This window comes from Aethina tumida, chromosome 3 (genome assembly GCF_024364675.1).
Source record: "Aethina tumida isolate Nest 87 chromosome 3, icAetTumi1.1, whole genome shotgun sequence".
NCBI lineage: Eukaryota > Metazoa > Arthropoda > Insecta > Coleoptera > Nitidulidae > Aethina > Aethina tumida.
The window spans coordinates 20,277,189-20,289,697 of record NC_065437.1 but is presented as its reverse complement, the minus strand read 5'-3'; the positions used below and the strand labels follow the sequence as shown (position 1 = coordinate 20,289,697).

The 12,509-nt window shown below is 30.3% G+C and overlaps 2 protein-coding genes across 5 annotated transcripts in view; one reads left to right on the top strand and one right to left on the bottom strand.

Moving 5' to 3' along the window:
- LOC109601835 (uncharacterized) overlaps positions 1-8,686 on the top strand; it is an 88,173-nt gene extending 79,487 nt beyond the window's left edge. For 2 of the 4 annotated variants that reach the window (XM_049965714.1, XM_049965715.1), the window contains exons 4-7: positions 49-135; positions 443-779; positions 1,074-1,411; positions 7,055-8,686. In XM_049965714.1, coding sequence (XP_049821671.1) covers positions 49-135; positions 443-779; positions 1,074-1,411; positions 7,055-7,369 — 1,077 coding nt within the window. In that variant the 3' untranslated portion in view covers positions 7,370-8,686. Of the gene's footprint in view, positions 1-48; positions 136-442; positions 780-1,073; positions 1,540-6,724 lie in introns of all 4 variants that reach the window. The other 2 variants (XR_007547646.1, XM_049965716.1) reach the window with 2 other exon arrangements.
- On the bottom strand, positions 8,679-12,477 carry LOC109601830 (polycystin-2). Its single transcript, XM_049965717.1, has 14 exons — positions 11,869-12,477; positions 11,677-11,787; positions 11,485-11,624; positions 11,295-11,420; positions 11,083-11,207; positions 10,807-11,031; positions 10,530-10,758; positions 9,971-10,201; positions 9,823-9,912; positions 9,610-9,762; positions 9,349-9,554; positions 9,068-9,195; positions 8,954-9,005; positions 8,679-8,899 (listed from the first exon to the last, which is right to left on the bottom strand). The coding sequence occupies exons 1-14, from the start codon at positions 12,125-12,127 to the stop codon at positions 8,791-8,793; spliced, it is 2,184 nt and encodes a 727-aa protein (XP_049821674.1). The 5' UTR covers positions 12,128-12,477; the 3' UTR covers positions 8,679-8,790.
- Positions 12,478-12,509: the final 32 nt, after the last annotated feature.

The window sequence follows — 12,509 nt, the reverse complement described above, 5'->3', positions numbered from 1 at the left end:
AACACTAAAACTGTTTATGTTTTATTTAACGTTTTGTATTCATTACAGGTTTTAATGCAGGAACTTGATTCTGCGACGAGGTTGCGTGAAGAATTGGACAAAGCGATAGACGAAAATGAGGATCTCCGTTATCAGGTGAGCAAACGTAAAATTTATACAAAAACATATTAATAACTCAATTTGCATTTTCCATTTAGAATGCGGAAGTTATTATAAATTTATAGAAACATTATCTGCGTGATGGTTACATTGAATATTAATATCGGATTAAAGTTATATTCGATAACGTCATGAAAATTGATATGCACCACATATTCACACGAAAACTCGTTATATGTTGCAATTAGATCGTTTTATCTCATTGGACTGTGGTACAAAATAATTAGCAAACACCCAAGTAATTTTACGTAACGAGGTTTAAGTCAATTCTATCTGCTTCCAGCTCAAGGAGCAGAAGATCGAACTTGAGGGCACGCTGGCGAGGGTGCGCGTCCTGGAACAGCAAAAGCAGCGGGCATCGGTGGGCACGACATGCACTTCGCCCGACATCATACCCGCCCTCGACGCCTCTCCGCCCTCACCATCAGTCGATCGTCTCATGAGGATCGGACGCACGGAGATCAGCACGCCGAGCATGAAGGCGATGAGTCCGCTGCCGATAATGCAGCTGGATCACACCAGCAGCACGGAATCTGCGCACGATCAGGCCGAGCACAATAGGAAGCGCAGGCCCAGTAAGATACCCCTGAAGAGTTACACCGCACCTAAACCGCCAGGAGGTTCGTATTGTTTATATTTGTTTTCGTATCATTAATGTACGGATTATTGAGTATTAATGTTTGATTTCCAATGGTGACACGTTACAGTATATTACCATTGTATTGTAAAATATATAGTGCACAAAAAACATAGCTAGACCAGTATTACACGTAGGCTTGGTACTTATAATGATGTGGTTCTTGGCGAACTTTTCCTGTGTTGCATAAGAAAAAATACGAAATCATTCATGATAAAGTAATGTTAAGGGGAAACATTCGCTCTAACCCGGGCGTAATTTCTGTTCCATCTCGCAGGCAAACACAGTCCCGCACCAAGCGCACGTAGTCGTAGCGGGGAGTCCCCCGGTAGGCCGCACAGTGCACAATCATGGAGGAACGCCAACGGCACCGGCACCGTGGGTTCGGGCACCGGTCCCAACAGCAGGAGCGCCTCCAACAGCCTGAACAACTCCAACAGCAAGAGCAGCTCGTCGCTGAACAAGTCGCGGAACGGATCGTTGGTGTCGGCCCGCGACTCGCACTCGTTCAACATTGGCACACGGTTCGGCTCGATAAGGGCCGGATCTAAGAAATCGGGCGGCGGCAACTCGACAAAGGTCGAGAGCAATGCGCGCCGGGATTCGACCGAAAAGGTACGCACCAAATCCGGCCCCTCAATGTGGCCCTGGAACCTCTTCCGTAACAGCAACAGTCAGTCATAGGAGAGAAACCGCCTTTAAGTATTTAGTTGCTCTCTCACCAGTCACACGCGACACGTGTAGTAAGTGATGCTTTTTTAATTATTTTTTATTTTGCTTTGCATGTTGCTTAAGAGTTTTCGTTGGACGGCACGGGAGGAGGAATATTTGACAAAGAAGTCGAACGCACTAATTGTCAAGACAACAAACGGTGGCAGTAATAACTTGTTCCGAAAAACAAAAAGCAAAGTTTCTTGTTTATGCTTCTTCTAAAAATAATTCCTCTCCTAGGCGCTTGGTAGAAAACGTAAGTAGTTAGTATTACCTTGTAGTGTTCGGATCTCCTTTCATCATCCTCTGCAATTTACTATTAGCAAACCGTTATTTGTAAACAATTTTGCACAATTTTAATGAAAAACAAAAGTGCAATAGCATCAACTGAAGCAAATTAGTCGGCATTAACTATTTAGAAACGGATCATGGCAATAAGAAAATATGAAACTAAGCAACAAACCGTTACAGTTCGTAATGATGGACAATTTTTTATACCTTTTATATTATTATTGCGTTATTTTTATGAAACAAATACTCACTGTGTTGCCATTTATTTAATTTTGGACGCATCATCACTTTTTTACAGAACATATTTATTGATATTTCATTTTAACCGCAAACATTGCAATTGAATAAAGCGGTTGTAAAAGTGTCAAATTTTATATAAAAGCACTCATTTCAGTCTGTTAATCCAACTTCCAACAGGAAACTTCCTTCACCAACCTCGAATGGCTGAATATTGTGACATAGACCCATTGAATATTTAAAAAATATCATTAATCTACAATCACATGGGGAAAATATGAGTTTAAAATCTACTAAAATATAGCTGATGAAGATCCATCCATCTAAGTGGCTAATAAATATTGTTTATGACTTAAGAGCATTAATATAAATAGAACAATATTAATTCGATCGTGCGAATAAACAATACGCCATAAAAATATGACTTTGGATTTGAAGATTCAATTTTCGTATACATAGATAGAAAACCGTTATGCCCCGTTATAACGTCACGCAGTAAAAATCCAATTTATAAAATTATTTGTTTTGTCCCTTTCATCCGCCAGAAAATCACGACCTAGTGATTTGTAACGACCTATTATTTATTACTAATGACCACAACATCAAATTTGAGGATTGCTTGGGAAGATTTAGTATTTATGAGCTTAAATTTTAATTAATGGTTAAGCAAAAAATATTGATTAATTAATTTCAAAACTAAATCTTGGTTTAATTTGATCAAGAATATTTTTCTTGTACCAGAAGCATAGTTTCGGTCTAGTTAATCCGCCTATTCCTAATTTTCTTGTTGTTCAGAGCTTTTTGCGTTACGTGACCCTTAATAATAAGAGAAATTTATATTTAGAAACCACTAGCCCGAAGATAGTTACACATCTATGGTATAAATTACGAGTTACAATATCATTACTAATGATAGCGTATGATTCATTAGCAAATAACTTCGTCTGCAAGTGAAGACTTTAATTTGTAGAATTCTTATAAACATTATTGTGGACATTTATTTACTTTATTTATGTTTCAACAAATAAAAAATTATTGTGCAATTACCTTGGTCAGAACAACAGTGTTGACAATTTTCGGTGTACAATAGGAAAGTGTAATTTCGGTACAAACGCATGTTTTTGGACGTGTACAATTATTTACGAAAGCGTTTTAAATACACTAATAATAAACAACTTTCAGCAGTTTAATTAGAAAACGAGTGTGCGTCCTACCGTGTAAATTACAATGAACAGTTCGTTTTTATTTAATTATTTTCGTAATAAGACAAATACCGACAACTAATTAATTCGGAACAAAAGAAAATTTATTCAGTAAGTCGAACCTTTAAATTTAGGTTAACACAATGAATTTTTTTAAAAAAGGCACCGTTCACAACTTCATTATTCAAATGACACATTTCGAGGCAAATCCATATAATTATTTCGTTTTCACATTACGCTCACAAAGCAACAAGTTTCGGTGAAAATGACCGTGTGCAATGAAAGTAACGCCGCTGTAAGTGTCGGAGAAAAGTTCATTTTTATTGTAATTGAAAACAAAACAAGTTGATTCAGTGCAGATTGGACGGGTAACTTTTAATATCTGCTACGGTCTAGTAATTTTTTTCTAACCAGTGTATTTTTAAACTTTGCCGTTCGTTGGTCAAGTGTTGCTTGTTTTTAAGTGCATCTAATTTTATATTCAAATATGCACGGACGAGTATCGCAATTAAAGATACTTTCGATTTTTTTTCGTGTCGGCTTATTTTTATACTTACACTTTATACAATTGTCTCTATTTATATATATTTTTAGATTATGAGAAAGCTACCAGATAACAATAATGCATTTAACAATCTATACACAACGAGAAAACTGAAAGACATTTCGTTTGTATGCAGAATAAAAATTAAACTTTGTTTTGTTAATCTTTTAATTACTTCTTTTGTTTTTATTATCCATTAAACTGCGAAAGAAAAAGAAATTTTATGTTTTTACTTAATTGTTAATAAAAATAAATAAAGTGTTTATAATAATGTCATCCTTTTATAGCAGACACCCTGCATAGAAGTAATTTTTATGTTTAAAATTATTATAATTACATAATTTCCCCAAGTATAAATTAATTGGGTGAAAAACATGAAAAATACCATTTAAAAAAATCACAGTCATTCGTCACTCATTATAATTCAATTAGGGAATGTAAAAATGTCACGGTTATTCTACAAATTTATTTCATATTAATTAGAATTTCTAGATTATTACTGGCTGTTTAAAACATACAGAAATATTGAACCAAATTACGGTTGAATTGAATAAATATTGAAATATTTCTTTAAAAAAGAGAATGTTCCAATGACTTTTATGTAACAATTTTTGAGAACAGATTTGTCGATTACATAAGTTTAGTTTTAACACACTTTTAGTTAATGATATAATTCCCTTGTAAGTGGAACATCGTAGTTTAAAAGATTGTGACCATTGTTCCTGACCTGGCGATTCAACTGTCTCCCACGTTTTTTATACCGTACTGTAACTTCAGAGCATTTCAAATTTTAATTACATACTCATAACATATCATGATAGTTGCCAAAATAAAAGTAAATCTCGAATTCGTAGCTCGTTCGTACCTATATTTTAAAAGAGAAGTGTTATTCGAACGTAGACCTATTTCGAAATTATTCAAATGAAAATTGATATTTTCACTTTGACCGCCTCTAAACCTAACATATTAAGTATGTTTGTGACACATAAATAGTAGTGAAAGAAGTATTTATGTAAATTCTAACTTTTACTTTACCAGATGCACATTGTATTTTGGAGTCATAAGGTCAATGGTTTTATAAAAACCATAAAATTGTTATCAGTTAAACAATCATACGATAGTGACAATTAATTCTTTTATTTTATTATTAATAGGCTCATAATTTTGAAAATATGGCAATTAAAATGAAAAATATGAAGATAATTTTAGTGTTTCACGCACCCGAATTATTCTAAATTATGTAAAAATATTTCTAGATTTTTACTATAATGTAATCCAATATCTTTTCTATAGACAGACCAATTGGGAGAATCATTGAATGAAATCATCTTTTCTTGTTTCCTAAGCAGTAAAGTAAATTTATGGGGTCATACAATATCAGTGAGTCTAGTAGAACAATCAGACGTCCACTGAATGAACAAAACTTGCAAGGATACATTTGTGTACAGAAACCCTTGCTGGCAAAAAATAATATTCGAGCAAGACTAAAGTTTGCACAAATATATATTAATGAATCCAATACAATAGAATCAGATAGAACAGAATACGTTCTCCATTCAAACTGGATATGGAATAACACACAAATTTAATTCTTATGTTTCTTATTAGTCACTTCGAAAGGACTGTCTGGTGTTCATACCTAATTCATACTTAAATTTTGCCAGGGTACTATTCAAACATAAAGAGTATCGTGCCGTTTCGATTACATGTTTATTTATTTTATTATTAGCTATTTAAAATTACGGTAAATAATAAATTACTGAGTCCAAATATTGTATTATTTTAATATTTATCTAAAAATATTATTTGGTTATCTTGTTTTATATACAACCCTTTTGACAGTCACGTGTACAGTGCGCCTGACTGGTTTATCACTCCGTATCTTATGTGAATACACTATAGACAGCCTACAAAATATTTAAAACACGTGGAGGAAACGTTATGGGTTTCTTTTTTTATATATTACCACATCAATAACAATTACATTAATCCATCTTCAAAAGGCCAGGTTAGAAAAACTTGCCACAAAATTTGTTTCAGTTGGAATTTAGTTATAAAAAACTTTATAAACCATAAATATCGTTTCTAATTTTAATATATCAACCAGCTTTATTAATATGCCATTCGTATCAGGTACGTAGTTAAAGTTTATCCTGCACAATTTTACCACAATAACCTTCGTTACTTTACTAATTTATTTTGTGTTTGTGATTTATTTAAATGTACATAACTAAAAATTAAATGTTTAATAGAAATTGAACTTTAGGATTATGACATGTATGGGATAAATTAATTAGATATAAAATATATTGTAGATTGGGGCATAGTAGAATTAAAATAAGTTAATTGATTGAGTGAAATTTTATTTTTTTAAGCAATTATGTAATTTATTTATTAAAATATTGTGACATATGAAATTAATTGAAGTGTGTTCATAGTTTAATTGCCTCTAATATAATTTACTTTTTAACTCTAATCAATACACGTACAAATCCTAATTATCCAAATCGACTTTAATTACTAACGCGTGTTGCATGTATGTGTTGCTTCGCATTTAAGACATTAATTTAATTTAGCAATTAACACGATGTGACTAATTATCACTTAGAAAATGACGGTACTTAAAAATATTACTCTGAAGGTAAACTAAATATAAATCATTTTAATGTTTTATTCATCTCATTTTTTTTCACCGTTTATAATTTAATATAATTACCAGCAATACAATTAGTTACATCACAACTACTGTTATTTTATATATAATTTTTGTTGCGGATGTCTATATATTCAAAATTGTTAGAGAACTTAGAAGATTTATATCAATTAGATAATAAAAAGTATATATTAATTGAATTGCAATCAATAACGTTCTCTAATAATTTTGTCAATATATATTTTATTTTTAATTAAAAATTAACATTTAATTTTATTTTCTCAATTTAGGTTAAATCGCCGATTAAAACAAGTAAAACTGTAAAATTTTCGTTCAAATGAAGATTTATTTAACAGGTCTGTTACTTGAGTGATGTGAACATTATAACACGATTTTATTGTGATTTTCGGCTTTCCTCATATTGATAATATTAAACTCATTTTCATTATTCATATACTCAATCATCTGAGTGCTGAAGTGTTTTTATTATCCATCCATGGAGAGAATCCATTTATAATGCGTGAACCACAGGTTTCCCATGATGGTACTAACATTCATGCGCCTTTTTTCGTATTGTGACTAACCCATGCACTTTTCACCATCCCCATCTCCTGTTTCAGGAAAGCTCAAGTTCAGCAAGAAGAAAATCTCAATATCCATGGACTCTCTCTTCGTATAACAGTGACCTGGAAGTCGCGTATCCAGATTCTCTGGACCTTCAGGATTCCGTACTGGGATCGACGACCGACACATCGACGAGTCACCGTTTTCAAACGGCGAACACGTTCTTGTGGAACGTTGGAGGTTCGGAGAGGAACGAATTCTACGATAGCATCGATTCCAACATGGCTTCTAGTTTATATCAACATGGCGAGGAGCTCGCAGAATGCGACTCACTCGAGAGGCAACTATCTTACAATTCTGACAAAAATTAGACTAGATGTGCAAACCATGTTTGAAAACGATATGAGGTTGCAAGGATGGATCATAAACGGTTTCTAGAGACGCAATACATTTTCATATCTAACTTGAATATTTCAGTTATGGCTGACAAGAACTTTGCAAAGGTTTACCGTAAAGTTTGATAAACATAAAATTTCATAAATCTTAAAATGTCTTAGAAAACTTTAATAACAATAAGGTGTTACATATTGGAAAATTAGATTTTGACCAACCATTTTTAGTAGCATTCTTGTAAACAATCCCTTGTTTTTAAACATGTGATTTGCAAATATCAAAAAGGCATTCCATTATATTAAAATATTTATTTGTCCAAGTGCATTTTCAAGAATAAGTTTGATTTAATTTCAAATTTGAGATTACTTGATGATTGGTGCTTGTATATAATTTTATAAAATTGTACATATTTAATTTCTGCTTATGATTGATTGCATTTTATTTACATTTTCACATATATAATACATATGCACTTAGATATTATCATTATATTATTGTATGATATTTAGTATTTTTAAAGTATTCTCATTACATATGTATGAAGCAGAGTGAATAAAAGAACTGAACGAGTAAAACTGATTTTAAAGTAATTTTTTCCTAATTTTCATTTAAGCGAGTTGTTTATGCGCGGAATTGAAAATCAAAATATTTTATTCACTCGGGGTTTTACAATTTATGTATTTATTTTATATAAAAGTAGATCGTTTTATTTAATTCTTAATAAATTTATATTATTCGCTGTGTAGAACTGTGATAGGTATGTCAGAACGAGTGGCAATTTTCAATATTTTGTGTTCCTTATTCAATTTTAGAACAAATTGTTAAAAATTGATTTTTAATAATTTCTTAATAAAAAATATAATTGTACTTGATTAGGAATTTGTTAAAAATCTAAACCTATGATAAATATGATTAAATTATTTCTTTTAGTACAACAAATAATAAGATAATATCATTCAATATAATAAAGAAGACTGTTGAATTGATTAATTAATTAACTTAATTACTAACAGTCTAAAAGCCACATTATTTGTGATATATATAGAATGCTCCATCACATGTGTAGCTAAAAGGATATTATGTAAATGTATTTTGCAACATATTATTGGAATTACCAATAAACGTGAAGGTTTATAAAATATAATTTGTTAATTACGTTATTACTAATTGTTTTTTTTTGTATTGAAATATTGACTGATTTTCTTATTTTATAAACCTCTACGCAAGTAAATATTGTACATATAACTGTTTATATTATCAGATTCACATATTACAAATAAACAAATAAAACTTTTCATAGTGTATTTCTTTTTAACCACATATTTCATAAAATTGAAAAAACATTACCATATTACAATAAATACCATCTAATCGAAAATCGAAAATTTGATTCAAAATATTAAGGATTAATTCTCTCAGATTTAGATTTTAAGTGATTAACTAAATCCTTGAGTTGCTCATTTATTCTATTAGCCAATTCCTTTATTTTCCGGAGATCCGCCTGTTGCCTAAAATAATGTTTATTAGGTAATATTCTGATTCCAGTATACACTTTTACATACTTCTCGAAATCATCATTTGTCAAAAAACCTATTGCAGATTTAGGTGCAGCATCTGAAACAAAAAAGCTTACTTAATCAAGCATGTAGATCATGAGTAAATAATTTTTCTCAAACTTGGTGCAGGTTGTGGGTTTTCCAATTCTTTCTTCAATTGTTCAATGTCCGATCTTTGAATACGAGCATTTGTATCGATGTTGTATCTTGCAAAAAACATTTGAATTTCCATGTCAGAAAACTTGAATCTGAAAAATTGGTGCAGTTAATTAACTATTCAGTGACTATTGAATTTATTTTTCAATCATAATAACTTGAAAAGCGTTATTATCATTAAAAACTATCTTCTATCAAAACATTTATTTTCTATTTAGCCGTAGCCGACGACGACATTAAATCACCTTTGTAAAACGTCTTTTATTTTCTGCAGAGTAATGTCATAAGCATCCAGTTCTTCCATCTGTAGTTTTAAATTAATATGCAATTTCTTTAAAAATTTTGCTATTTTTAATTTAACATAGTCGTTTATGGATAATTCGTGAACTGATAACGATAATTCTATTTTGACGTCTGAGTAAGCATCTGTGACAATGGCAAGGAACATATTCTAAAAATTATAAACAAAATTAATACTTACTCATGCAGTCCCATTTAATACTTACCAACAGTATAAAGAATACAACGAACATAAACATAATGAAGAATATGGGCGCTACGACTCTAGTTACCTTTTCGATTTCACTGTAATCGAAATCACCTAAAATTGTTCTAAGCAAAGTAAAAATAGATTTTCCAAATGAACGATAAGAAGCAGCCTGAAATTAAAATATTTTTTTTTGTAATTAAATTAGAATTACTACTAATACTATTCATACCTGTCTTCCAAAAATAAGATATCCAGGCAGAGCGAATGCGACAAATACCAAAAGAAATAATATGGAGAATGCACAAATATCTTTAAGGCACTAAAAATAATCAAAATAATATGAGCCAAATATTAGTTAATTTCTTTGTAATACTTACCCTGTTTAGAGTATAATTTAACTGACACATAGATTTATTTATATTGATATATTTGAAAAGTTTTATATATGTCACAAAAACAATAGTCGCTAACAAATAGTCATTTGTAGTTTGGAACATACCCGCTGATTCCAAATTACCATATACATTTGGATTATTACGAATTTCTCGAAGTGCGGCACGTGTCGTAACAGTATTAAATATATCCACTAATAACATTAAGTATCCTAACTAAAAATATGATTTTATGTGAAGTTTATCAACAATTTCCTATTTCTAACTTTTTATGGTTTTATTTAAATTGAACAATTGACCATTTTGCTATACAAAGAATTCAATAGGAGTGATTTTATTTATATATATTATTTCACGATCATTTATAGTAATTAAATTATTTAGAACTAAACTTTAAAAATTATATATAAAAACCATCAACCATGAAAATATTTCATATAAATATTCTTAGTTAATGATAATAATATTCACATTTAAAATAAATTTCCATATTTTTGTTTACTCTTATATGAAAAATTATAAAATACTAAATATTATTACTTACCATAACTATGAAAAGATCTATGTAGCTAAAAAATTTTAAGAAGAACGCTTTTTTGAAATAAACCAAATTTCGGATTGTTTCCAATGTAAATATAACTATGTAAATAAGTATAACTATCTCTAAACACTTATCAAAATAATTAATTTTATCTGGAAAACCCTCGTACTTCGTAACAATTATTTTGTAAGATGGTATAACTCCCCCGCTTGAAGGTGTTTCAAAAATTAATCTATAAAAAAAAAATTAATTTCGATTTAAAATTAGGCGTGACACCTACTTATATAAAACAAATAGGTCCACATTGGAATTGTAGAATGCGAAATCAATAAAAACTGCCCGAGTACCTCGATCTATCCACAAATTATTTCTTAATTGTTCAATCAATGCCATATATTTCATCCGATTTCTTGGAAAATCAACATAATAACCTCCACCACCATATGTTGCCAATGTACCTATTGTAGTTACAGACTTCGTAACAGACATATGGTTATAGACCCAGCTAAAAATATATTTTTAAATATTATATTACCTTATATATTAAATAATTTACGCAGGAGCTTGCCGTAGACCAAAAGGTTCGGTATCTTCTTTAAGCATTTTGTAGTCGAGAAAACATTTTTTAATTTTATTTTTAAAATATTCAGCTACCACACAAGAGTCACTTGGCATTCGAACCTAAATAATATTTTTGAAGTACCTTTTCATGTACATACATAATAAATAACAATAAGAGATTCATAATATGAAATTTTATACTGATACCTGTCTAATCCTAGGAACAGCTAGTAATACATTTGAAAAATATTCTTCTTCCCTGTCCCGTAGGTCATCTGAAGTAGTGGTAAATCCCATTGTATAAAAATTGTTTACTAGTAACGTCTGCATATACTAAAAGTTGACAAGTTTGTTAGTTAATATCCAAATAATTAATGAAATGATCAAAGAAACTTACATGAAATACATCTTGGATCTCATTAATTTCCTCAAATTGATTTGTCTGACCGTGTGCTGTAGGGAATGATCGTATTATAAATCTTTCTTTCATATGTCTAGTTAAAAAGTATCTTGAGGACGTTGAATCTTTTGTTGCATCTAAGTAAAATATTTTTTAAACAGAATAAAAAATAGGCAAGCAACTACTCACGAATAGTAATAAAAATTACAAACAAGACGTAAAGAAAAGCTTCTCTTAGAATTGATTTTATAACTTGCTCCCTACCAAAATCCTGTGCCATGTCTCTCGTTATCCAAAAAGCTTAAACCAATTCATCATTTTAATTGATTTTATATGATTTAAAGGAATTTATAATATACATGTATGTTATTAAATACTTACGTTTTTTGGAAACTCGTCCTTTTTTCTCATCCATATCCTGATTACTTTTTATTTCTTCTATTACGTCACTTTTGTGCTTTTTCTTTTTTCCTTTCTTAGAGACATTTGCAGTCTCTGGTCTTTTCTCAACCTTTTTATTCTTTTCTTCAATTTTCACTTTATTTTCTTTACCTTTTTTAGGTTTAGATTTTTTCTTTTTATCGTTAGAAGGAATATCTTCATTTTTAATATCTACTTCGGCTTCATCATTGGCCTCCATTATTCGATTTTATTTTAAAATAAAGCTATGGCCTTTTAATTAAACATTCAAATGACAAACATGGTTGTCACGCATTGAAGGTGAAAATTATGTCATGTCAAATTACAATATATTAAGCCACTTCAAAAAACAATTAAATTTTCTAAAATAATAATTTGGCATTTAACATAATTGACTAGTTCATTTCTAAATAATTGTTTTTCTACAAATGCATGTTATAGACCTATTCTAAAATGTATATGTTTTCCTATAAAATAATATAATCCTTGTGTGCCTCAATAATCTTCTATATTGCCCTGTTCTGACAATACTGTGTAGGATTGAGATTGAAAAAATATGATCTGAAAAAAGGTTTCGAAATAAGATAAAGCTACAGAAGTAC

Bases quoted from the DNA above. Each gene is read 5' to 3' on its own strand.
- LOC109601830 (XM_049965717.1), bottom strand. From the start codon at position 12,127: ATGGAGGCCAATGATGAAGCCGAAGTAGATATTAAAAATGAAGATATT. The intron at 11,208-11,294 runs GTATCAGTATAA...AATATTATTTAG, and splicing joins CTGTTCCTAGGATTAGACAG to GTTCGAATGCCAAGTGACTC. The intron at 9,006-9,067 runs GTTTGAGAAAAA...TTTTTGTTTCAG, and splicing joins AAACCCACAACCTGCACCAA to ATGCTGCACCTAAATCTGCA.